This window comes from Rhinopithecus roxellana, chromosome 2 (assembly GCF_007565055.1).
Source record: "Rhinopithecus roxellana isolate Shanxi Qingling chromosome 2, ASM756505v1, whole genome shotgun sequence".
Taxonomy (NCBI): Eukaryota; Metazoa; Chordata; class Mammalia; order Primates; family Cercopithecidae; genus Rhinopithecus; species Rhinopithecus roxellana.
In genome coordinates this window covers 14692263-14717064 of record NC_044550.1, presented here as the reverse complement: position 1 = coordinate 14717064, position 24802 = coordinate 14692263, and the positions used below count along the sequence as shown (strand labels likewise).

At 37.8% G+C, this 24802-nt stretch overlaps 1 protein-coding gene across 7 annotated transcripts in view; it reads right to left on the bottom strand.

Annotated features, from left to right (window-relative positions):
* NFKB1 (nuclear factor kappa B subunit 1) overlaps positions 1–24802 on the bottom strand; it is a 124623-nt gene that overhangs the window by 12784 nt on the left and 87037 nt on the right. For 6 of the 7 annotated variants that reach the window (XM_010363320.2, XM_010363319.2, XM_030914943.1 and 3 more), the window contains 8 exons: positions 23825–23929; positions 21542–21633; positions 19739–19877; positions 10878–11021; positions 9465–9554; positions 8115–8309; positions 6804–6945; positions 3455–3569 (listed from right to left, as the gene is read on the bottom strand). In XM_010363320.2, coding sequence (XP_010361622.1) covers positions 3455–3569; positions 6804–6945; positions 8115–8309; positions 9465–9554; positions 10878–11021; positions 19739–19877; positions 21542–21633; positions 23825–23929 — 1022 coding nt within the window. The remainder of the gene's footprint in view (positions 1–3454; positions 3570–6803; positions 6946–8114; positions 8310–9464; positions 9555–10877; positions 11022–19738; positions 19878–21541; positions 21634–23824; positions 23930–24802) is intronic. The other variant, XM_030914961.1, reaches the window with a different exon arrangement.

The window sequence follows — 24802 nt, the reverse complement described above, 5'->3', positions numbered from 1 at the left end:
AAGATCTGTAGATTGTACCAATGTCAATTTCCAGGTTTTGTTATTGTTCTGAAGTTATGCAGGATGTTACCATTGGGGGAAACTGGGTGAAGATACCTCTGGTTTCCTTGCAGTAAATACTAGGACCTCCTAGTATGTTTCTGTAACCTCCTTTGAATCTATGATTAAATTAAATTTTAAAAAATATAAAGGTTAATGCAAGGCAAGAGAAGTACATTTAACATAATGTGGATTGTATGTGAGAGTATATGAAAATATCTATGTATTTCAAGTATATGCACATTTATATCCAATACTTGAAAAACTACCTATAAACACAATAGTGACATTTGTGCTTAGGGGACCTGGCCATTGTCAGGGCAGGCAACTTTGACTTTCCAATGTAGATTCTTCTGTACCATTTTTAAAACTATGAATATATGTGATATTTATAATAATTAACAACATAAAATAAAAATACATAAAACCCCCCAATAATGTTTTATGGGAACATATACAAATAAAACAATCCATACCAAACACAATAGAGTGGTTGTCTATGTTGGGGGAAGGAGAATGAGAGAGGAGAAAAAGGTTTAAAGAGAATATTTTCATAAAAAATCCTAACTCTGTGCACTTGGACTATTTTGAGTGTGTTTCTAGAGGGTGGGTGGGGAGAGGAATTTGATCATGACAGATGGTCACAGAAATGTACTAAGATTAGTGAACGGTATTTGGGGAGAATGCTTAAGATAATTGCCAAATAATCCAAATTATTTAAAGAACTGTATCATTTTCCATTAAGAATAGTTACTAGAGAACCTTTACGACAGATAATCAAGAGTTCAAACCTTAGCAGTTTCTAATTCTCAAATCAAAGTTGCCACTGGGTGTGTGTCTGAATACCTAGAAGGCATACTAGGGAAGCCAGAATCACTGCCCATTAATGAGACTGGTGGTAAGGTGGGGGAAAAATGGACATAGAGTCTTCTGAGAGTCCCCACATCAGAAGGGATAGAAGTATCAATGTGGTGGTTTCAGGGTTTTTGTCTCTAACACACTGGAGAGTCTCAACATATGTAACCAAATGATACAGTAAAGAGTTTAGGATATAAAAAAATCACAGCTACTGGCCAGACGCAGTGGCTCATGCCTGTAATCCCAGCACTTTGGGAGGCCGAGGCTGGCAGATCACGAGGTCAGGAGTTCGAGACCAGCCAGACCAACATGGTGAAACCCCGTCTCCACTAAAAATACAAAAATTAGCTGGGTGTGGTGGTGTGCTCTTGTTATCCCAGCTACTCAGGAGGCTGAGGCAGGAGAATCGCTTGAACCTGGGAGGCGGAGGTTGCAGTGAGCCGAGATCGCGCCACTGCACTGCAGCTTGGGTGAGACAGCGAGACTCCATCTCCAAAAAAAAATCACAGCTACTAATCCTGTTGTGCTGCTGTTGTGCTGTGTCCTTTGCAGATCCTATTTATAAACATAAAGTAAGTAATTCCTTGAATATGACTGTTAAGCAGGGTTTGAAGAGGACTGACAAGGTACAATGTCCCATTCCTAGTTTTATTCATAGATTTGTGATGACTACAAGGAACAATCAGTCCAAAAGTCTGCGAGAATCAAGCTTTACAGGCAAAATGACTTTCCGAATACCAATGACCCCGAAAATGACATAAAAGTTTCAAGAAGACATCCTTTAAATGTAAATCTACAATCACACTTCATACTAGTTATTTTATATTAACAGGCAGTGAAGAGTCACTAACTTTACTTTTCCTTTGACATTAAGCACAACAGCCAGTGAAGAAGCCTAATGGTGACTTACATTGAATGAAAAATGGTCATTTTCCCCTATCACGAAACCTATTAATTTTTACCTAGTCATAGGTAAAAACTATTAAGAGCCACATGTAAACATTTAGTAGTTTTGCTGTAAATGCACTTTAAAGCACATTTTTTTTTTTTTTTTGAGACAGTCTCGCTCTGTTGCCTAGGCTGGAGTGCAGTGGTGTGATCTCGCCTGACTGCAAGCTCTGCCTCCCGGGTTCACACCATTCTCCTGCCTCAGCCTCCAGAGTAGCTGGGACTACAGGCGCCCGCCACCATGCCTGGCTAATTTTTTTTTTTTTTCAGTAGAGACGGGATTTCACCATGTTAGCCAGGACCTCATGATCCGCCTGCCTCGGCCTCCCAACATGCTGGGATTACAGGTGTTAGCCACCGCACCCAGCCTAAAGCACATTTTAAAGAATGGAAATAAAAATAAGAAAATAAATATTTTAATTTCCTTTAAAGAAAATGAAGTTTTAATTAATTTTCTTTAAACTAATAAAAGCATTTTCCTTTAAAGTGAGGAAACAGAAATGATTCACATCACTGTTTTAAAAACCGAGAGAGCAGGAACAAATACCTTCACTAAGTAAATCATCGCACAGGATTGTGGCCATATTTTTGGAGTGAGAGATACACGTGAACCAGCAAACCATCTCTCCAAGGAGGATGAGGAAGATGCTTCAGGTCAATGAAGGCAAGGAGAAAAATGGAAAGCTAAGAAGTGGGCAAGGGCAGGAGCCCCATACAGCAGACTGGTGGGAGTGGGCGAAAGACAGTGAGGTGGGAAAAGCAATCGGGGGCAGGAAGGAGGAAACCTCAGGAGCCAAACCCCATCTTGGCTTCATGCCAGTGCAGTCGCTCAGCCAGAAAGTCTGGCTGGGGTCGCTGGGTTCCCATCACCAATGTCCAAGCTCTGCTTCTGCCCAAGTGGCTCCCAGGCTCCTTGCCTCTCCCTGAATTCTGCACATGCCCATTAGGGGGCCTCGCTGTGTCTCCAGCTAACTTCTCCCTTTACAGTGTTGGAAGACCTCTGGAAAAAACAGTTCCTCAACTTGTATTTTCAGCCCACCTAATTAATTCCTAAGAAAACCCGATTTGGGCAAAACTTTGGTGTTCCCACTTTTCCTCACTTGGAGCTGTCTTTCTGCTTTTGAAAGACACCTCTTCCTCCTCAAGCAAACTTTTAACCTTTCTGTGTGGTGATTTCAGAACGCTTTATTTGATATACATTTAATCTGGATATTGTCAACGTATATTTCAGTAGACTTTAAAATTATTATAAATTACTGGCTTTTCAAACCTTTTTTTAACTTTATTTTTCTTGACAGATGTGACATTTTTACTCTAGTTTCTCCCTCTTAAATGAAAAAATTCTTTGATTTCTAAAGTTTAAAGTTTGCCTTCCCCCAGTGGGATGCTGAATTTCATTGTGGCTTGATGGCTGTTATACCCACAGATCAAAAGATCCTAAATCATAAGGTAACATTCTCAACTAATGGGATTTTAGATATTACCTACAACGGTTTGTTTTTATTTTTGCTACTCTTAACATTACTAAAAATAACATGCACCCAAACATACAAAAGAAAAAGTAAACTACGGATTTTTCTTCAGTTGTTTTCTTGAGATTTCGGCTTACCTGGTACAGGTCATTTCTCATGTTGATAATGTCATCAGAAATCAAACCAGATGTGACTTCTAGTAGATCCCTCACAAGTTGAGAATGAAGGTGGATGATTGCTAAGTGTAAGACACTGGAATGAAAACACAGTGGCAATAATTAACTAAAATGTTAATGAAAAAGAAAAGATTCTCAAGATGTGGTTAGATTCAAGAATGGAATCTGTTCTCATACCTAGTTTTATTTGGCCCTAAAATGTTCTGAATCTATAAAATGTATTGAATCTGAGGTGGGATGCTGTCTCCGGAGGACCCGTCCCTCCTAACTGTCTGCCCAAGGCTGTTATGTTATTTGTGGTACCTGCCTGGCCTCTGGGAGCATTCACATCTGACCCCTTGATGCATAAACACACTGAGGCTTCCAGCCCAGAAGCACCTAAGCTTAAATCCCAATTCTACCTCTATAGTATGGCTTTGGGTGGTTTTCTCCTCTACCTTTCCCCTTGACTTTTCCTGACACACAGATTTTATGTAAAATGAATGCCTGGCACTAGGGATTGTTCAGAAAACTTTGTTATCTCACCTAGCCCTGCTGCCCTCCTCCAAAATACAGTGCGGTGGCTTTTTAAAGATCTTTCTAGATCCCAAGAGGGGAGAATGGTGTGAAGCTTTTAACTACTGGAAGAAAATTCTTGCAGTAAACTTGTGAAGAAACAAAGTGATTGTATTTCCCGCCACTCCTGCAAACATTCCGGCAAATATTATCTCTACCTGGAACGTTTTTGCTCCTTTCTTCTGCCTGAACAATGCCTACTCCATCCTTTATATTCCAGTTCAAACCCGACATCCTCAGAGAATACTTTCCTAACCTCCTAAGTGGAGCAAGTTGTCCCTCTCAAATTTACTGCTTGGTTATGCAACTGCAGTTTTCTACACATTTTTCTCCTTCTCTGTCCTGTCATCTCTGGGGCAGGTTCTGTCTGAGTCAATCTTACAGCCCTAGCATGCAGTAGGGGCACAAAAATAGGAATGATAGAAGGAACCTAAGAGCTTACACTAATGAGGCTGAACATACCGGTGGTGTCAAAGTCACTCAGAGAAGCATAATTCTTTTAATTATTAAAAAACATACTATTAAAATTCAAAACAATAACAATAGCAATCATTTAAACGGTGGCTACTATTTTTGGGGAGCTTTGATTTACCAGACTATGCTAAGCATTTGATATATATTGTCTTTTTATTATAACAATAATCCTAGGAGGTAGGTAATATTATCTTTGCTTTTTGGCTAATGAAACTGAGACTTGTAGGCCTCATATAACTCAGTCAAGGCCATAACTGGTGAAGCTGGGATTCAAGCCAAGGTCTGTCTTACTCCAAAGCCACCTCTTAATCCCTTAAGCAATCCTCCTGCATAGGGGATACATGTGCACTGCTCTAAAGACGTGCAGATGAATGTCTAACAAGATGACCACTCCAGAGCATGGACAGATTGAAGTGCAGAGCACACTAAAGCATCTCACAGCAAAACTACATCTGGGACATGAGGTACAGGCTGGATCTTCTCTAAAATAAGCTATCAGGTGCCACTTTACTCAAGCCTCTTCCTTAGCAATAGCAAGTATATCGTACTTGGGATTAACACTGGCACAGAAGAGCCTAAAAAACTAAATTGTGATTTTGCTACTTGAGAAATATTTTAAAATGGATGATCTCAGGGTTTCACTATTGCTTCTTGAAATGTGATACTGGAAGAAGACTTCTGAAAAGGGCCTAAACTCTGACATAGACATGATGCACATATACCAAGAAAAAGGTCATACTTCTAAAACTGCCCGAAAATTTCCATGTGCAGCTCAGCATTTCATAGCAGAAGTACATTCCCCCTCCCCCTCAAATCCTCACACCCTTATGGGAATTTCCCCAATAGCAGAAGTTTTATATATTTTTCTTTATTGTATTTTCTATGATGACGAACGGCCACAGGACTCAGACTATTAGCCAAATATGATGGACTGAATTAAAACAAGAGACTTGGGCTGTGATGGCCAAAAGCTGCCCTTTACCTACACTCTTCTGAGGATCCTTTGGTCTCTCCAAGTCCCACCTCTATGGCCTCTCTGAGAGCCGGCTTGTGTGAGCGTGCTTGGGTCTTAGGAGGGAACTTGCACGTGCCTCGCCTTGTATCCCTTCCTACAATCCCCCCTTCAGATATCAGCACTTCCTTTCTAACCTGCACGTGCTCATCTTCTTAGACTTATCAATTCAACAGGTCCCTGGAAATGCCACTTGAAACACTGCTATCCTGTCTTGGTTAACTGCTTTTTCTTGTGGTTGTATGCTATTGAATGCTAACTGGATTATTTAACCCTGAAAAAGCATTCTGCTGTTCATGGCCTTACACCAAGAAGGTTGTACTGGTGCCTCTCATACTGTATAACAAGGCCAGTGGTTATACCACATCCTTGGTTACGTTGCAAGGAACGAGAACAAAGGTGTCTCTGCTTGAAACCCTGAGGTTGTCACTTTCCTAAAGAGCTTAGTTTAATTTTTAAACTGAGGTCTAAAACACAGCACTCAAGAGCTATTCCACAGAAAAGGATTTCTCTGTGTTGATGCTATTTTAGGAAGGTTTTAGATAAGGCACTTGACTTGAATGTGAAGGCTGCTGTTTCTTGTTATTTTTATAGGCTTTCGAGATACTTTAGAAGTCTCAATGAAAGGACTAAGAGAACTGTTTTAGAAAGAAGCCAGGTGGCTTTGCAAATACAATCTCAGTTATAGCAGGAATGGAAGGCATGGTGTTTGGAATGTTCGACTCCCACGCATGGGCTGGAGCAGTCACAAAAGTCTGAACCAGTCACAGACTGGTGACCATCAGAAGAGGTAGTAGAGAAGAAACCAGTAACTAGGAAAGAATGACCCATCCCTCTTAATCTTTGTGTTGTTGTTGCTGCCTTTATTGGGCTTTTTCTTTAGTACAGTGTCATTATAAATATGCAGCTGGGATAACAAGGCTTCAGGGATTTGGTAGGACTCTTAACAATTCTCCAAATATTATTTCAATAAACAAAGCGAGGCTTTTCAAAAAGTACCATTACCTATACACATCTTAGTTGGCTTGCCCAGAGAGATTCACTCTTAGATGAGTCCTCCAGCTACTACAGATTCCAACAGATGACAGCAGCAGGATGGAGCAGCAAATTGTGCTACTTAACCTTATTCACACTAGTTTTCTTGATCATTCCAGTTAGAGGACTCAATACATTTGAACAATTATTTTTATCTCTAGTCAGTATGCATTATATGATGCTCTTCTTTTTCCCTACCCAGAACAACCTATCATGCAAAAAATCCTGACTTACCTGTCCCCATTCTCATCCTGCACGGCAGTGAGATGGCGCTGGACGGCCAGCAGCATCTTCACGTCTCCTGTCACTGCGTAGTCGAAAAGGGCATTGGCATGCCTCTTTGCAAGCTGCATAGCCTTCTCTAGAAAGAGGTTATCTGTAAGGCAATGACCACAATCATAGTTGAGTGTTCCTACTTTTGTTTTATGAGTATGGCATGCTCAAGGTCAAACTGACCAGCATCAGTGTTCTGACACCTTGACACATCATTTTAGTTGAAAATGCTCTTTCAATGCTTTTGGATTGTGAAAAAGCAAAATTGGACATTGGGTCATTGACAAATATAGTTAGAGATTGATCTTAAAGAATCTATGTGTGGTTTGTTAGAGGAAAAAAGTTTAGAAATGTGTTATTTTAAGGGAACAACCATTATCTGTTATTTTAAGGAAAACAATCTCCAAACAATGTTAGATTTTACCATGATTTTAAATCACCAATATCTTGGTGAAATAATCCTTCATTGGGATCTCTAACAATTAGCTTGTTAGGCAATGTGTGAAAAAACACACGTCTCTGCCATAAACAGAGACTTTCCATGAGACACTCATGTTTTTGTAAAGTTTGTTCCATTAAGGTCAGGGAATGGCAATTGTGACCTTTGGGCCAAAACCTGTTTATGGTCTGCTTTTCATATAGTTCCCTAGCTAATCATGGCTTATACATTTTTAAAGGGGTGTAAAAAAAAAAGGCATATGTGATAGATACCACATGTGGCCACCAACTCTAATTGCTTTTACAGATGTCTTCTTAGTACGATCTAGGATGACCTAGAATCATGACACATATGCTAATAAGTACTGGTTCAGAGTAAACGCAAAAGTACATTTTCTCCTAATCTTACTTATTCAAAGAGGGCAACAAGATAAAAAGAAAAGTTCCTATTTTAAGGCAAAGTTATATTTCAGTATGATGGTTAAGCCAGAATCTAGAGAGGGTGACTATTAAGCTTGTAGAAATACTTCTCTATTTATCTGTGCCAGAAAAGAAGTTGATTATCTCTCACAATACCCTAAAACTGCATGGTTATGACTGGAGAATGTACATGTAAATTTCTGTACTTTACATTCAAAGATAACAGAGCAAAAATGGAAATCCCAGTGTGAATAAAATGATCTGACATATGCTCTTCCAAAGACATACAGAACTTTGAAGAGTACACTAAACTAGATATTGATATGTCATCTTCAGATTAGCAGATACCTTTCTACACCTAGGACTGACCCCTCCCCAGACAACCAACAGAACACAATTTGTGTGCTCACTTACCCTGAACCCTAGCACTCTCTTCTTTTGCTCTTGTTGCATACGTTAGAGTGACCTCACCATTCCCATCAGTGGCCTCGCTGGGCTCCTGATTGTGCTCTGTGGTTTCAACGACTTTCCCAAAGAGGTTTACAGTGTTTCTGTCATCACTTCTGTCACAACCTTCAGAGTCCTTTTTAGATTCAGTGTCCATGGTTCCTAAGATAAATGCAAAAACATCAGATTTTTCTCAGTAAAATGTATTAATTTAGTGATAATTCACTACTCCAATGCAGGTCAGATAAAGGTAAGAGGCAAGTTTGCTGCAAAAGGAAAAGAAAAATAATAATTTAAAATTCTTTTAAAAATGGTCATATCATAAATACCATGTTTTGGAGATATTCTAAACTCAATTCTAAAAATCATTTTTAGTATACTTCTAAAATCTTAGATCTCATTTTGCTTATTTACTTGTATAGGAGAAAAATGAAATAAAGCTCTTCTGTGAATTGCAGAAAAGTTGAATTTTTAAAGTTCTTGAAAGCAGAGCAGTTTTTTCCTAACGCTAATGAACAAAGCAAGTCATAAAGACATGTTGTCAATTCACATTCTTTAGTATGGGAGCTATCCAGTGTACCATTCCTGATCATCCTCTTTCAGGTTCAACTATGTTATCAGACAGATACTATGAGAGCATCTAGCTTTTATGGTGGAGACCTGCTTCAAATTCTTGTTCTGCCACTAACTTCTGTGTGCTTTCAGTGAGTATAAACATTTCTGAACTTTGGTGTCTTTTGTGTGCAAAATGGAGATACTATTTTCCATATAGTGCAGTCATGAAGATAACAGTTAAAACATGTAAAAGCACTTGGCACAAAAATAGGTATTCAATAAATGGGAAGACTTCTTTATAGTATTACTTCTTCCATGGGTACACTAGAATGGACCTGTAATGTAAACTATCAACACATGGTTTAACTGCAGCTTCTCAGGTGATGACTTGACAGGAAAAGACAAACCCTATAAAACTCAAAATGATTTTGGAAGTGTACTATTTGAGAAAACGAGAGACAGAATACGTAAGTTTGGTGATGTTTAAAATGTTTGAATAGTCAGGTCTCTGTATATCTCTTTTCAATGCTCTTTTCTTTCCTCTGTTCATGCCACTTATGAAGTAAATATATAAAATATAAACAAGGAATAGAGTTTATACTAGCCACAGGAAATAGTATCTTTTGGAAAAAGTATCTTCTCAGTTTATTTGCATTAATCAATTATTTTTCAAGATGATAGTACTGTTGTGATAGATTTCAAAAACCCTTTTTAGGATTATTTTTTTTCCTTTCTTGGTATTAAGAATAAAGGATTACTTACCATGCTTCATCCCAGCATTAGATTTAGTAGTTCCAGGATGGAAGGTAATCCCACCGTAAGTAGGAAATCCATAGTGCGGGAAGCTATACCCTGAAATGGCAAGTAAAACAAATGAAACATCATGAAGATATTTTACAAGACTCAGCACAACTTAGTGTCTGTCTGTCAGGTGAGCACAGCCTTTGGTGTGAAAGGACAGTACTGTGCCCACACATGGTGCTTCTGTTGAGACTAAGACACATGGTGGGGGTCATGGGACCATCAGAATTCCACTTTGATAAAGTTTACATTTTGGCAACTCTGATAGCACCCCAGATTTGGGGAGTGGTTGCGATGGAAAAAGCCTCCACTCCTATGTGAAGGGGAGAGGCTAACAGTGAGGGTCACCAACCAAACTCAGACTTGCCTATGTAGAAAACATTAAAATAACCCCTTGAGGAAAAAAACTAAATCAAACAAAGCATAGAAAAACATACTGACTCCTCAATGGAAAAATGGCCACCACTGTTCACTCCTAGGCAATTTTGGTGGAAGCACAAGCTGGTACAACTCTTTGGGGAAGCAGCTGGAATTAGATGTCATGCCCTCTGACACAGTAACTTTACAAAGACTCTAATTTACAAAAGTAATCTGGAATAAATGAAAAGTTATGTGGATAGGAGTTCAGTATAGCATTTTACATAGAAAACAGGAAACTACATGTAAGTAAGTTATTCTATGGTTTGTTCACTTGAGGAAATGAGTCATTAAAATGATGCTTAAAATTTACGCTTAGGTAAAGTTCATATTACTGGAGGAAATGTTTATGTTAACATCTCAGGTAAACATTGCACATATGACTCTATACATACAGTCATGGTGCAAAAGATAGTAAAATAGTATTATAAATAAATGCATTAAAATAAAATGCATGATGATGATCACAGTTGTATTCAGGGGAAAATCCGTAAGTATCTACTACAACATATACATAAAAAATAGTAGTAGTTAACCTTTGATGGCAGATTTTATGTATTTTCAAATTTTCTACAATGTATTATATATAGATGTTTAATATATAGCTATATTGTAGTACGTATGATACAAAATTTTTTCAATGTTTCCAAACAAAAACAAGACAACCATGTCAAAAAACATAAAAGAGAAATATACTAAAGTGTTTAGGGAGGTACTCATTAAAAATTGGCTTTGGGGTACCTTTTTTCTTCTTAAGGGCTTTTGAGATTACCTACATATTGTAAAATGAACATGGATTTCTTTGAAAAAGAAATTGACATTTGTCAGGAAATTTTAATTAATATGCTCAATAATATCATAGCCACTCAACTCACAGACATGCTCAGAAACCAAAGAAAAGAAAATTCTACCCTCTCCAATATGAAAAAGTTTTAGAAAGAATAGGTGTTTTTGTACCTGGCCCTGTACTTCCAGTGCCCCCTCCTCCACCGCCACTACCAAACATGCCTCCGCCTCCAGCTCCAGCGCCACTCCCACCGCCGAAACTATCCGAAAAATTGGGCATGAGCTTCTGCCGTTTCCTCTGTACTTCTTCTTTATCTGTATTTAAAGGAAGAGAAACCAGAGGAGAAAAGATTGATTCAGTCCCACCACTAGCCACAGAAAGACCACTGATTCTAATAGTATTTTTAAACATCTTAAAGGGAAATAGAAAGCACTCAAAGAGGAAGAGATGCTAAATTTCAAGAAGCATTATATTTATTCCAATGGGTATGAATGCTAAAAGCTAGTTCCAGAGAGACCACAGAGCAGTACACACCCAAATCCACTCTACAACAGTTTCTTCAGTCCCCAGTGTTGTTAAAATTAGTGAAATATTTGATTGTCCATCAAAAATATACTGAAGATACTGAATAAAAAAATTATTGACCCTTTTGCTTGGTCACACAAAATAACTCATTAATAAGTTAACATTTATTATACATCTACAATGAGCTAAATGTTGGAAATAAAAAAAAGCATGACATAATGTCTTTGCTGTCAAGAACCCTCCAACATAATTTTAAGATAGTGGGGGAAAGACTTAGTGAGACAGCACTATAACACTACATACATTAAATTCATGGTGCAGATCAGTGTTCTAGGAGTTTCAGGAAAACCTTTTAGGAGGTCACTGAGGGATGGGAAATTCAGGAAAGGCTTCTCAAAATCAATTTTATATAAGAAGAGGAAAAAGGAAGATGTTCTGGGAAGGGGATATGGAGGAAAACAATAATGAAGGAAAGACGTACACGGGGCGCTTATGAGAACAGGAGTAGATAAGTTTGGCTGAAGTGAAAGTTTAGTACAGGCATGCCTCTGAGATATTAAAAGGTTCAGTTCCACATTACTGCAATAAACCAAGTCACATGATGTTTTTGGTTTCCCAGTACACAAAAAATTATGTTTACACTCTACTATAGGCTATTAAGTGTGCAACAGAATTATGTCTTAAAAAGAAGCAATGCACATATCTTAATTAAAAACACTTTATTGCTAAAACAGGCTAACAATCACCTGAGCCTACAGCAGGTTGTAATCTTTGTACTGGTGGATGGTCTTGCCTCAGTGTTGATGGCTGCTGACTGATGAGGGTGTTGGCGACTGAAGGCTGGGTGGTTGTGGCAATTTTTAAAAATAAGACAACAATGAACTTTGTTGAAGTCTGTCAATTGACTCTTTCTTTCACAAATATTTCTCCATAGTATATAATGCTGTTTGACAGCATTTTATCCACAGTTTTAACTTCCTTCCACACGAGGGTCAATTCTTTCAAACCCTGCTGCTGCTTTATTAAGTTTAAGGAATATTCTAAATTATTATCATTTCAACAATGTTCACAGCATCTTCTCCAGGAGTAGATTCTATCTCAAGAAACTACTTTCTTTGCTCATCCATAAGAAACAATTCCTATCCATGAAAGTTAAATCATGAGCAGCAGTTCAGTCCCATCTTCAGGCTCCACTTCTCATTCTCATTCTCTTGCTATTTCCACCACATCTGCTGTTACTTCCTCCACTGAAGCCTTGAATCCCTCAGTGTCACCCATGAGGGCTGGAATCAATTTATTCCAAATTCTTATTCATGTAGATATTTTGACCTCCTTCAATGAATCACAAATGTGCTTAATGGCATCTAGAATGGTAAATCCTTTCTGCAGGGTTTTCAATTTACTTTGCCCAGATTCATCAGAGTAATCACTATCTATGGCAGGTACAGCCTTACAGAATGTATTTCTTAAACAATAAGACTGAAAGCCAAAATTACTTTTTGATCCATGGGCTGCAGAATGGCTGTTAGTAGGCATGAAAACATCCCCTTCAGAGCTCTTGGGTGACCGGGTGCATTGACAATGAGCACTACCATTTTGAAAGGAATCTTTTTTTTTTTTTTTTTTTTTTCCTCAGAGCAGTAGGTCTCAACAGTGGGTTTAAAAATATTCAGTATACCATGCTGTAAACAGATGTGCTGTCATCCAGGTTTTCTTGTTCCATTTACAGAGCAAAGGCAGAGTAGATTTAGCATAATTCTTAAGAGCTCTAGGATTTTTCAGAATGATAAATGAGCACTGGCTTCAATTTAAAGTCACCAGCTGCATTAACTCTTAACAAGAAAGTCAGCTTTTTTTTTTTCTTTTTCTTTTTTTTTTTGAGACAATGCCCAGGCTGGAGTGCAGTGGTGCAATCATAGCTCACTGCAGCCTTGACCTTTTGTGTTCAAGTGATCCTCCCACCTCAACCTCCTGAGAGTCAGCCTGTTTTTAAAAGCTTTGAAGCCAGGCATTTTTACATCTTCTCTCTAGTTATGAAAGTCCTAGATGGCATCTTCTTCCAATGGAATGTTGTTTCTTGTACACTGAAAATCTGTTTGGTGTGGCTACCTTCATCAATTTTCTTAACTAGATCTCCTGGATAACTTGCTGCAGCTTCTCTGTTAGCATTTGTTGCTTCACCTTGCACTTTTATGTTACAGAGATGACTTCTCTTTTAAACCTCATGAACCAACAACCTCTGCTAGCTTTCAACTTTTTTTCTGCAGCTTCCTCACCTCTCTAAGCCATCATAGAATTGAAGAGAGTTAAGGCCTTGCTCTGGATTAGGCTTTGGTAAAAGGGAATGTTGTGGCTGGTTTGATCTTCTACTCAGACCACTAAAACCTTCATATCAGTAATAAGGTGGTTGTGCTTTCTTATCATTTGTGGGTTCACTAGAGTAGCACTTATAATTTCCTTCAAGAAATGTTCTTTTGCATTCTTGGCTAACTGGCACAAGAGGCCTAGCTTTGGGCTTATCTCAGTTTTTGACACGCCTTCCTCACTGAGCTTAATCATTTTTGGCTTTTGAATTCAAGTGAGAGGTGTGACTTTTCCTTTCACTTGAACACTTGGTGGCCACTGTAGGGTTATTAACTGGCCTAATTTCCATATGGTTGTATGATAGGGAATAGGGAAGCCTGAGGAGAGGGAGAGAGATGCAGGAATGGCCAGTAAGAAGAGCAGTCAGAACACACACAACATTTATCGATTAAGTTTGCCATCTTATATGGACACTATCTGTGGTACCCCAAAACATCAAAGATCACTGTTCACAGACCACCATAACAGATATAATAGTCATGGAAAAGTTTCAAATATTGAGAGAATTACCAAAATGTGACATAGAGACATAAAGTGAGTACATGCTGTGGGAAAAATGGCACCAATAGACTTTCTTGACACTATTGCCACAAACCTTCAATTTGTAAAAATCACAGTATCTGCAAAGTACAATGAAACAAGGTATGACTGTATAAGGAATTCTTGAGAAATGGGACAACACTGTGAAGCACCTGGAGAATGAACTTATATGCAAGAAAGCCGCTGAATGTTTTTGACCAGGGAAATAGGATGGTATTTTAGGAAGTTCATCTTTTACTTGTGTGTGGGACATACTAAAGAGTCAAATTGAGAGGCAGAGACAGTGCAGACATAAGTGATGGAGACCCATTCCTTAGTGGTCACCATGGTAATAAAAATGGGGTAGAGGCCAGAAACACAGTAAACGAGGGGTGTGTAACCTCTGGTGACTGATAAGATATGGGGGGCTAAAAGTCTAAGACCACTATTTGACTACAGTACAGTGATGCCCTCTGAGACTTTTGATTGTCTTTTTTTCTTTTTGTTTGTTTTGTTTTCATCTTTCTGTTTCTCACTATCTGTGCTTCTCACCAGCCCCAATGCCCTTTTGAGTTCCGTCACTGCCTATGTGGTGTTGCTGTGTTCTCGTTTCTTCTTTCTGTTTCCCTTTCTTTCTCTTCTTTTTCTATCATAGATTTTGTTTTTCTTTCTTCTCTTTTTTGGGCTGGAACAGTTAAAGGGGTTTTATTTCATTTTTTCAAATTAAATAAAATCAATGAGGTATTCTTTTTTTGATCAGGAGCTGAATGCTTAACAATTGTTCTATTTCTGATTCTTCAGTGTCAGTTTTGTCATGCTTATGTTCAGAAAGATCTTCGATTATTTCTAATTCTGTGGTTGTTTCAGTCACCTTAGGGCTAGAAAGAAGGTCGCTGTTTACTGATTATCTCAGGGTCGCTGTTTACTGATTATCTCATGATCATCTAACTGCAGTTGAAAGATGAAGCACGGGAAAGTGGGGTAACAAAGTACGCTTTAATAGTTATTCAAAAGCTGAACATGTCCAGACTTCCTAGGAAAAAAAAAAAAACCAAGGTTGCCAAATTTTGAGAAAAATATGCTTCTACTAGAAGGGGGATGACCTTGAAGTGGAGAAACATTAAAGACTTCCTTATCAAATATTTTTAGATTCAGATTTATAATTTCCCCATCAGTTATAACTAATTTACAGCTATACTCATGACTGTTCACTGCAGACATATGAAACACAACAGGGAAGCAGGCAACTTATTTATCTTCAGAAATAAATGTTATCTATTGACATGGATTCCAGCAAAGAGACTAGTTAGTATTTTCTATGTATTCCTTTTACCTTTTAAAGCAGACAGATACTTATTGGCTGTATTTCACTGTAAAATGGGAATTTTAAAGGCAAGATTCCAATGACAAGAAACTGATACAGAACATTCCACATAAGCTTTATAAAAGAACCTGCTGTCTGAATCTCCACAGAATTGAATATGGAGACGTTCACACTCCATGTTCAGGGGATTATTTATCCTTGCAGTCTGTTTTTGACAATGGCACCATGGGATGTACTATGAAACATCAACCTATTTTAGAAGGAACCGAAGCGGCCACTTACTACAAGTTCTCCTTTTGCAGGAGAGGAAACTGAAGCTAGGAAGGGTTAGGTGGCTTATCTGAGGTCAGAACAGAGTCAAGATCAGTCTCAAAGTGCAGTAATGTTTTCATTATGTTAGGCTGTCATTCTTTTGAAAACACTCCAAAATAGTTTTGTGTAATAATAACCAATGACTTTAATAATCAGTGACTTCACATAATAGTTGATGACTATAATAGTTTAATTCACAAATATAAATAATCTCCCAGTGTTTGCTACCTATTCTTGTGCATGTGCCTTAAAAGTACCTCATTCTCACTTTTCAAGTTTTAGTTTACCAGTAAAGGTGCCTGCATTTATCTTGGCCATACCTTTCATAATTTAAAGATTATGATTCTGTTTATCCCTAATTTCCATCTTCCAGATTGAAAAATCATTATGGTCTTTTTTTTTTTTTTGCTTTGTACAGCAGTTCCTCAACTATCTTCCTTCCTTGCCAATCATCCTTCTCTTGATTATTTCAGTTGTCTCCCCTGGACCCAACCATCTCCAATAAGTTTTTGTGAAGTACAATGTCGATGACCATAGAGGATGCAGAGCTCAGGGCTGGTTCTGTATAATGTTTTATATTTATGTCTAACATCTTACCTGATGATAATCAACATATTACCAGCTTTACAGATGAGGACAGCAGCTTGGCTGGTAAATCAATAAGTCAGTACACAGATACTTAATGAGCATTTTCTATGCAACCTATATTGTTCTAGATGGCCTATGACCTAAAGAAGATTCTTTGCACTTGGGGTGGTAGGAAGACAATAGACCCATAAATAAATAGATAAGACAAGTTTACATATTGATAAAAATAATGAAGAATATAAAATTAGGCAATGAGAGAGAGAATGACTACAGAGACCAGGGGTAAGGGAAAGTGTGTTCAATGACTTCTGAGAAATGTATACAATGTTTCCCTGGGTTGTATAGTTTGGATCCAAATTATCTACTTCAAGGCTAAATGGCCTACTACTTTTCTGACCAGTTACATTGCCTGGCCAGATTATTTCTCCTTGGTCCTATTATCTTGAGTTTTTACAATCCAGAAGGTTTCCACAGAATAAAGTAATTTGTTGTCCTCGTATATATATGTTGTCCATTCTTTCCTTCAGAACTCAATGGGTAAGTATTTCTCCAGATAGTTCTTACACTTTGTATTGTATGAAGCTTTTAATCAGTGACAGCCTGGAAGATATGTGCATGAAGCATATAGGTGCAATTTTGAACTTTCAGGTGACCCCATTCTCTAATCCCAGCATCAAATAGTTCCTACTATGATAAGAAACCATTAATCACCTGAACATGCCCCTGCTATAACATACTTTTCCGAGGCATAGATACCACTGGGAAAGGGAGACAGGCAGACTAGATACCAACCTAAGCTTTAAATGTTTCTAGGTTCATACACACACAGGTAACCTGGGTTTTCTTTCTTCATGATTCTCTGTGCTAGCAAAATCTGACATTATTTGAAGACATATTTCTGGAGAAGAAATCTATTTTTTTCCTCAGAAAGTCTAAAAAATTATTCATATTTTTCTTCTGTGTCTACTTTTAAAGAAGGGTTTAAATTAAAGCAGTGATTTTCACATCATTTTGTGTAGGCAGAAGCATTCAAAAGACCTCCAGCAGCTCTTGGTAGGGAAGTGAGGAGAGGTGGGACAGCCTCTTGGAAGGCCAAGCTGGCAGGGCCCTTCACCCCTATTTTAACCAAAGCCTACCAGGTCCATACACTGGGATTTTGTATGAAATCTCATGTGAAGAAAGAAAAGTTATTGTGCTGACAATGTTTTCAAACCACCAGGATATAGAATACACTACAAATGTGACCAAACAATGAAGAGGCCACAACCTCAGAAAAGAAACAAGAACTTGCAGAACCGTTTTCTAAACGCTCCTGTGGCAGCACAAATTCTAGGAAAGGAAAGCCCTCTTCAAAGATTACCTATCACATCTTGCTCTCACAGGAGCCAACACCCACCCATGTGGCTTGTTGCTGCTGCACCTTTGCGGTTTCCAACCTCAGCAAGGATCTGGGTGCCCCGTGGCAATCATTTTACTGACCTCCCTTCCCAGTCTCACTTCCCTCCAACTGAGGGGTTTCTAATTTTGTTTATGCCACAGCCCCTTCTGCAGTCTGGTGAACTCTATGGATCTCTTCTCAGAATCATGGTTTTCAGTATGTAAAATACAAAACAGGATTTCAAAAGAAGCTGATGATATTAAAGTACATTTCTATTCACAGACTCTTTGGGGGTCAGTGGACTCTAGGTTAAGAAATACCTTTGAATGGTGACTTGGTGCTTGTTGTATCTCGTTTTGAGATGATTCTAATGCTAAATTTCTCACCCTGTCCTCTCTTGAGTTCCAGTTCTGCCTTTTGATCTGCCTACTAAGAACTTACACTTGACTTTCCCACAGGGACCTAAAATATAACATGTTTTACTCTGAGTTCCCTCTTTTCCCACCCAAATCTACTTTTGCTCCCTTGTTCCTTTCATCAAGTCAACCACATCACAAACTTCCTGGTCAAGGAGTCTTAGACCCATCCATGACTCCCTGTCTCTCCTACATCTCCAACCTGTAGGCCCTCTTGACAGTATCACCGTGCTCTCTCTTGAGTCCACCATCTCCTTTCATTCCTGGCACTAGGACCTTTACTAACTTCACCGTTTCTCACTTGGATTCTTGCATTACTCTTCTGACTCATCATCTGCCTCCTAAATGGTACTCTTAGTGGTGACATAAAGAAGTCAAGAGCCATCATTCCAAACCTAGGCGGGCCTGGCTATCCCTCTCCAGAATTAATGCAAAATTCTTAAGCTGCCACTCACAGCCCTCTTTAGCCTGGCCCTGGCCTTCCTCACCTACATTGGCCTTCATGTCCATCTCAGCACTAAACACTTGTTTCCCTCTGCATAAATGCTAACTGTGTTTACCTCTCTCTTTAAGCTCCTCAAGTAACCTAAGCCTAGAGAACACTTTCCTTCTCCATTTAACACCCAACTGCTGAAACACACCCCAAATGTTAAGGGCCAAATGTTATCTCCTTGATGAAGCCTTCTTTTTGGAGGCTGCTTTAGAATAAAGGGACCAAGGGCTCTCTCTTCAACATTCTCATATATTTTTATGGATGCTTCACTTTTCGTACTTATTAAACTCATAATTTACATTATAACTATTTAAGAAAACTGTGAGTGCCCTTTCTTAAAGCATCTTTTGTGAGAGAAAGAATGATGCCTTACTCATTTTCATAGTTTTGCAGTGCATGTTGGCCAAGTTTTCTGTTCCACCGCCTGAGGCTGGTTGACTGACTGGCTGATTCTCCTAAAGAGCAAGCCTGAGTTTTTCCATCTCAGCTGCTTGAACTCTGAGTCAGTCAAGAAATGTTAGATTCTCAAATTCAAAGACAAATTCTCAACGTCTAAATCTCATATAAGCTTGGTGGAAATAACATTATTTTAAAAAGTTGGACTAATTCCATGACCTCAGAAGAATATACTACTGTCCGTTCTAAAAATAAGCACTGTGGACCCAGGGACCTGTTACTAGGAAGCTGTTCAAAGGAGGTGACTAACTGATCTCTTCTAATTAGCTTGTCCTCCTCTCAGAACAAGTACAATGGCCAGACACGGAAGCTCAAGCCTATAATTCCAGCACTTTGGGAGGCCAAGACCAGAGGACTGCTTAAGGCCAGGAGTTTAAGGCCAGCCTGGACAATGTAGGAAATCCTCGTTTCTATTAAAAGTAAAAAAAAAAAAATTTAGCCTGGCATGGTGGTGCACACCTGTAGTCCCAGCTACTTGAGATGCTGAGGCAGGAGGATTGCTTGAGGCCAGGAGTTCAAAGTTGCAGTGAGCTATGACTGCACCATTGCACTCCAGCCTGGGCAACAGAGTCAGACTCTGTTTCAAAAAGATAAATAAATAAAATAAAATAAAATAAAATAAAAAATGAGCATAAGATTTTAAACAACTGACTTACCTTTGATTTCAGGATAGTAGAGGAAAGGTTTTGGTTCACTAGTTTCCAAGTCAGATTTCCTCCGAAGCTGTACGAACACAGAGGCTGGTTTCGTAATATTAACATCTTTATACTTTGGAGTTTTGAAGACGATGGCAAACTGCAGGATACAAAGAACCACATGTTGGTGTAGGATGACATTTTTTTTTTTTTTTTTTTTGCAGTAATGCTACTCATTAAACACATTCCTTATGCTTTATATCCAATGTTTAGACACAGTGTACTAAAAAACAGTGTCCTGGAGAAAGTTCCAAACTCAGAATTCTATACCAATACATTTTTATGAAATTGCTACTGTAAAATCAAAATACAATGCTGTGCTAATGTACTACCAATCTTTATTATTTCATTTGTCTTATATTTCGGATGTCTTCTAGTTGTAAATATCATGCTTATAAAATTCACTGCATATACTTTCTTCTCTTCCAAAACAGCCTTAAAAGCCTCCAAGATTATTTATAGCAACATCAGAAAGACTGGGTATGGAAAGAGAGAGATGGCTACAGGCCAGTGATGAAGAGAAGAAACTAAACATTGCTTACATTGGCATCATAACACATTAGTTCTTGGTGGTATGTTAGGGATTTTAGCATTTTTCAGTTTGAATGTTGACTATGTAATATATTCACAGGGTTAAAGATTTTGTAAAATATAAAAAAGCATACAGTGGTATTCTCTTTGACATTCTTGTTCCCCATCCATGCAGTTCCTACAGTGTACCAGCCAGTGGTAAATACTGTTATTAATTTCTTAGGTATCCTTCCAGAATTTCTTTATGCATGAACATAGAATCATTTCTACATGCATTTTGTTCTACACCCATCTTTTAAAATATTTTAACACTGTATAATTGAGAACTTTCTTTATTAGTTCACAGAGTACTCATTATTTTGAATAACTATATGATATTTCATCAAAAGGATAGACCATAACTTAACTGGTCACTTATTGATGAATATTTGGATTGTTTCCAATTTTTTGTTAACATAATACTTTTCAATTACTTGTAAATAGGAGAATAATCATTAAAGTGGGGGCTCAGCATTGTCATCTCTTAGTCATTTAGTTGCCACCGGGAAATCTTCATTTAACAGGACGACATCAGCTTCAATTAGAAGATGACTCCTAGAACAGCCTTTTAACAGGTCTCATCATAATTACTTTGGTAGAACACTAAAAACATTTTCACTACAGGACCTGTGGGGCACTGTCTTATGGGTTAGGGGATTAGGCACCAAGTTAAATATCTTGCCAACATCTCAGAGCAAACGATCTAACAGAACCTTGCCCATAACTCCACAGTAGGTAACTTTTTTGGATGACCTGCATGAGTCTTCAAAACAGTACTGTTTTATGGAAGTTATATATTTATGATTTTTCCTTTTTATAGATGGAAGCTAAGTACTAAATTTCAACAAGGCAGAAAGTGTAAAATGATGATAATAATATGAATCATGCCTATAATTCCAGCATTTTGGGAGGCCAACGTAGGATAATCGCTTAAGCCCAGGAGTTCAAGACTAGCCTGAGCAAAATGGCAAGACACCACCTCTACAAAAAAAATAAAAATGACAAAACTAGCTGGGCATGGTAGCATGCCTGTAGTCCCAGATATTTGGTAGGTTGAGACAGGAGGATCCCCTGAGCCCAAGAGTTGGGGGATACAGTGAGCTGTGATTGTACCACTGCACTTCAGCCTGGGTGTCAGAGTGAGATCCCATCTCTAAAAATAATAAGGATTAATAATAATAATAAATCACTTACTTGTCTATGAACATCTGTGGGGGAAAAATCTCCAAATCCTTCCCAGACTCCGCCATTTTCCTCCTCTTCATAAAATCGAATCTGGATGTCATCTGCAAACAATCACATTGAAGTGTGTAATTTCACGTAGTGTAATAATATTTATAAACATGCTGAAAAATAAAACTGGTTTACTATTCTACCTACTATCTATTTACTTTTAAAAAACAAGATCAAAAGGTTAAGTCTTTTAAAATCTTCACAAATCACTGACTTTTTAAAATTATTTACCATAGTAATGTGCCCCAAGTTCCATTGACAATGAGAGAATACTAGATTTACCTAGTTAACCTGAATTTTCTTTTAATCTTTGACCTTACTGCTTCTCCATCCTTAAGCCAACCCTGAGAAACATGAAGGATGGTAGAAGAATATCAGAATCCCAAGAGGCAGTGCAATTCAATATATAGATGTACATAAAATAATTAACTTATATAAGTTTTACTATTAATATATGGCAGATGCTATTCTAAGTGCTTTATATATACACATATTAACTGATTTCATCCTCACCACAACTTTGTGGTGTAGACGTACTATTATTATCTTCACTTTGCAAAAGAGAAACTGGGGTCCAAAGAGGTTAAGTACTTGTCTGAGGTTGAACAGCTAGTACATGGAGGAACCAGGATTTGAACATGGACAGTATAATTTCAGAGTCCAGGCTCTTAACACACTATTAAACTGTCTCACTATAATAGTCTCTTAGTTCATACTGAGTAACTGGTTAAAATACTATAATGATCAGGTCCCTTCTAATTAAAATGCAATGCTTAAATTGCACACTCTAGTCATGGACTGTATTTACTTCTACAGACATGTGACAATATAACTTAGGTTGGCATCTTCCTGGCTTCACTTTCCATTTCATAGAAAGGGCCACACTGTTGACTTGTGAAACAAAGTTTTTATTTCTATTTAAGTAGAACTTTAGAAATACTAGGAATGGATAAAACATCTTATTATCTCCTTTGCCTTCAGGCAGGACTACACTGGACCTAGTTATTGAGATTCTTTAAGCCAAGTACGAGACATTTCTTACTAAGTCATTCCAATGTAATGATAATGACTAAGAATCTCATTTACAAATAAAGACACTCAGATCGTGTTTACTCACAGTATGTACACACAGGAATCTGGAAATGAGTATTACTTGGACAGAGTGGATTGGAAGAAGGCTGACACTAGTGTAGGCAGAGAAAGTGTAAACGTCTGTTTTTTGAGACAGGGTCTTGCTCTGTCATCTAGGCTGGAGTACAGCAGCATGACAATAGCTCACTACAGCCTCAAACTCCTGGGTTCAAGCAATCCTCCCACCTTGGCCTCCCAAAGTGCTGGGATTACAGGCATGAGCCACCATGCCTGGCCTGTAAATTTTTTTTGATAAAGTATGTATGTGTTTACTTCAAAATCTGATCCCATGTTTTCTGACTATATACCTCAGAGCACTTAATCTCACATGAGAATTTTTTAAAAAGCCACATGTCTTTTATTCATTTATTTTACTTATTTATATTTTCAGTTAGGTATTTACTTACTTTGAAAATGCTCACCTCGTAGTAAACAGATATTTATTATACTACACTTTCCAACTATCATTTTATTTAAAAAAAAATGAAGTTTGAGAAAATAACACATTTTCCTCAGCTTTTACCAATCTATCAATGTTGTAATGTATCTAATGAAAGATAAATGCCAAGAACCTTTCCTCAAAGGGAAAATTGTGAGAGAAATGAGCTTTGAGAAATTTCCCTGTATTCCCTGTTCTCCTTCCTTTTCTTAGTTAACATCACATCTGCGGAAGTGTTCAGAGAAGTTCTCTCAGTGTTATATAAAAACATTGCAAAATAAATAAGATCAACAATTTAATACTATGAAAAACATTATTTATTCTCTGCGTGTGTTTATATGTGTGTCAAGAATGGGCTACTATTTATTTTTGTTTAACAAAGTACAGATACTAATTTTAAAGTATAAAGATACTGAAAGTCGCTGATGATTATTATCACGATTTTCTTATTTCTCTTTACTTCTTTAGTAAATCTAAAAGTGAATTAGTTGACTTAAGAAAAATAACACAGACAACTTACATTTGGAAGAGGTAAAACATAAATGCTTTTTAAGACTTTTCTATGGCAGCAGAGGGACGTTTCTTGTCCACTGCTGAAATGTGACTCACAGACACACTCAGAATTGTAGTTCACCTCTTGAGATCAGAGATTAGAGATCAGAGAATGTATTTACCTTTCTGAACTTTGTCACAGAGAAGATAAATTTCCTCCCCTCCAGTCACACATCCAGCTGTCCTGTCCATTCTTACAATTTTCAAGTTGGATGCATTGGGGGCTTCTGTTCACAGACAAAAAACAACAATAACATGGTTAATCCTCAGCTCAACAAGCCAGTCCTTTAGGTAGGACCCTCCCCTTAGCACACATGACCAAAACAAAGCTTAAATATATGCTTTCACTAACAAAATAAATAAAACAAGAACGGCGTCTGAAGTTCTTGGAACATTTCTTGGGCATGGGTCACCAAAACAAATGAGGTAGAAAGCAATAGGTATTTGTTTCTCCCTCTAACACAGAGAGACTGATACAAAAAGAGAAAGAGCTTTTCTGATGTATTGGGAAGTACCAAGCTAACTGATTTCCGGCCTTTCGATGAGGTCAAGACTTTAATTCCAAATTTGTTTCCATGATTCTGCTATTATTCTATTTACAAGAGTCCTAAAAACTTTAGGAAAAGTACAGTTTTCTTAAACTACTTACTATTTTTTATTTTACAGGTAAGGAAAATGGGGATGTTATGTTTCTTTTTCCCAAACTAAATTAGGATTCTGTGTGGTGAAGAGGCAAAACTTTCTTGTGGCAATAGCAAAAAGCTTCCTTTTTTTTTTTTTTTTTTTTCCTCCAACAGCTGCATTTTAAGGTGATTCTGTGGTATGAGTCTGTATCATTTTATAACCTTTCACTTCCCTTCATACTTGTTTAAATTAGAGAATTCAGTTAGTTGTTGTACTTGGAGCATGCAGTTTTCCACACATGCCAAATTCTATAAACTTTCAATGAGTCTGAGTACTATGCTTGCAGGCTTTTTGGAAACACCTGTCTTATCAATCCCATGCATAATCAAACAAGAAAGTTGCATGGTAAATGCTGAAGATTACTGTAAAACTCAAAAGTTCTAGGAACTATAAATTTATATATATATATACTTTTT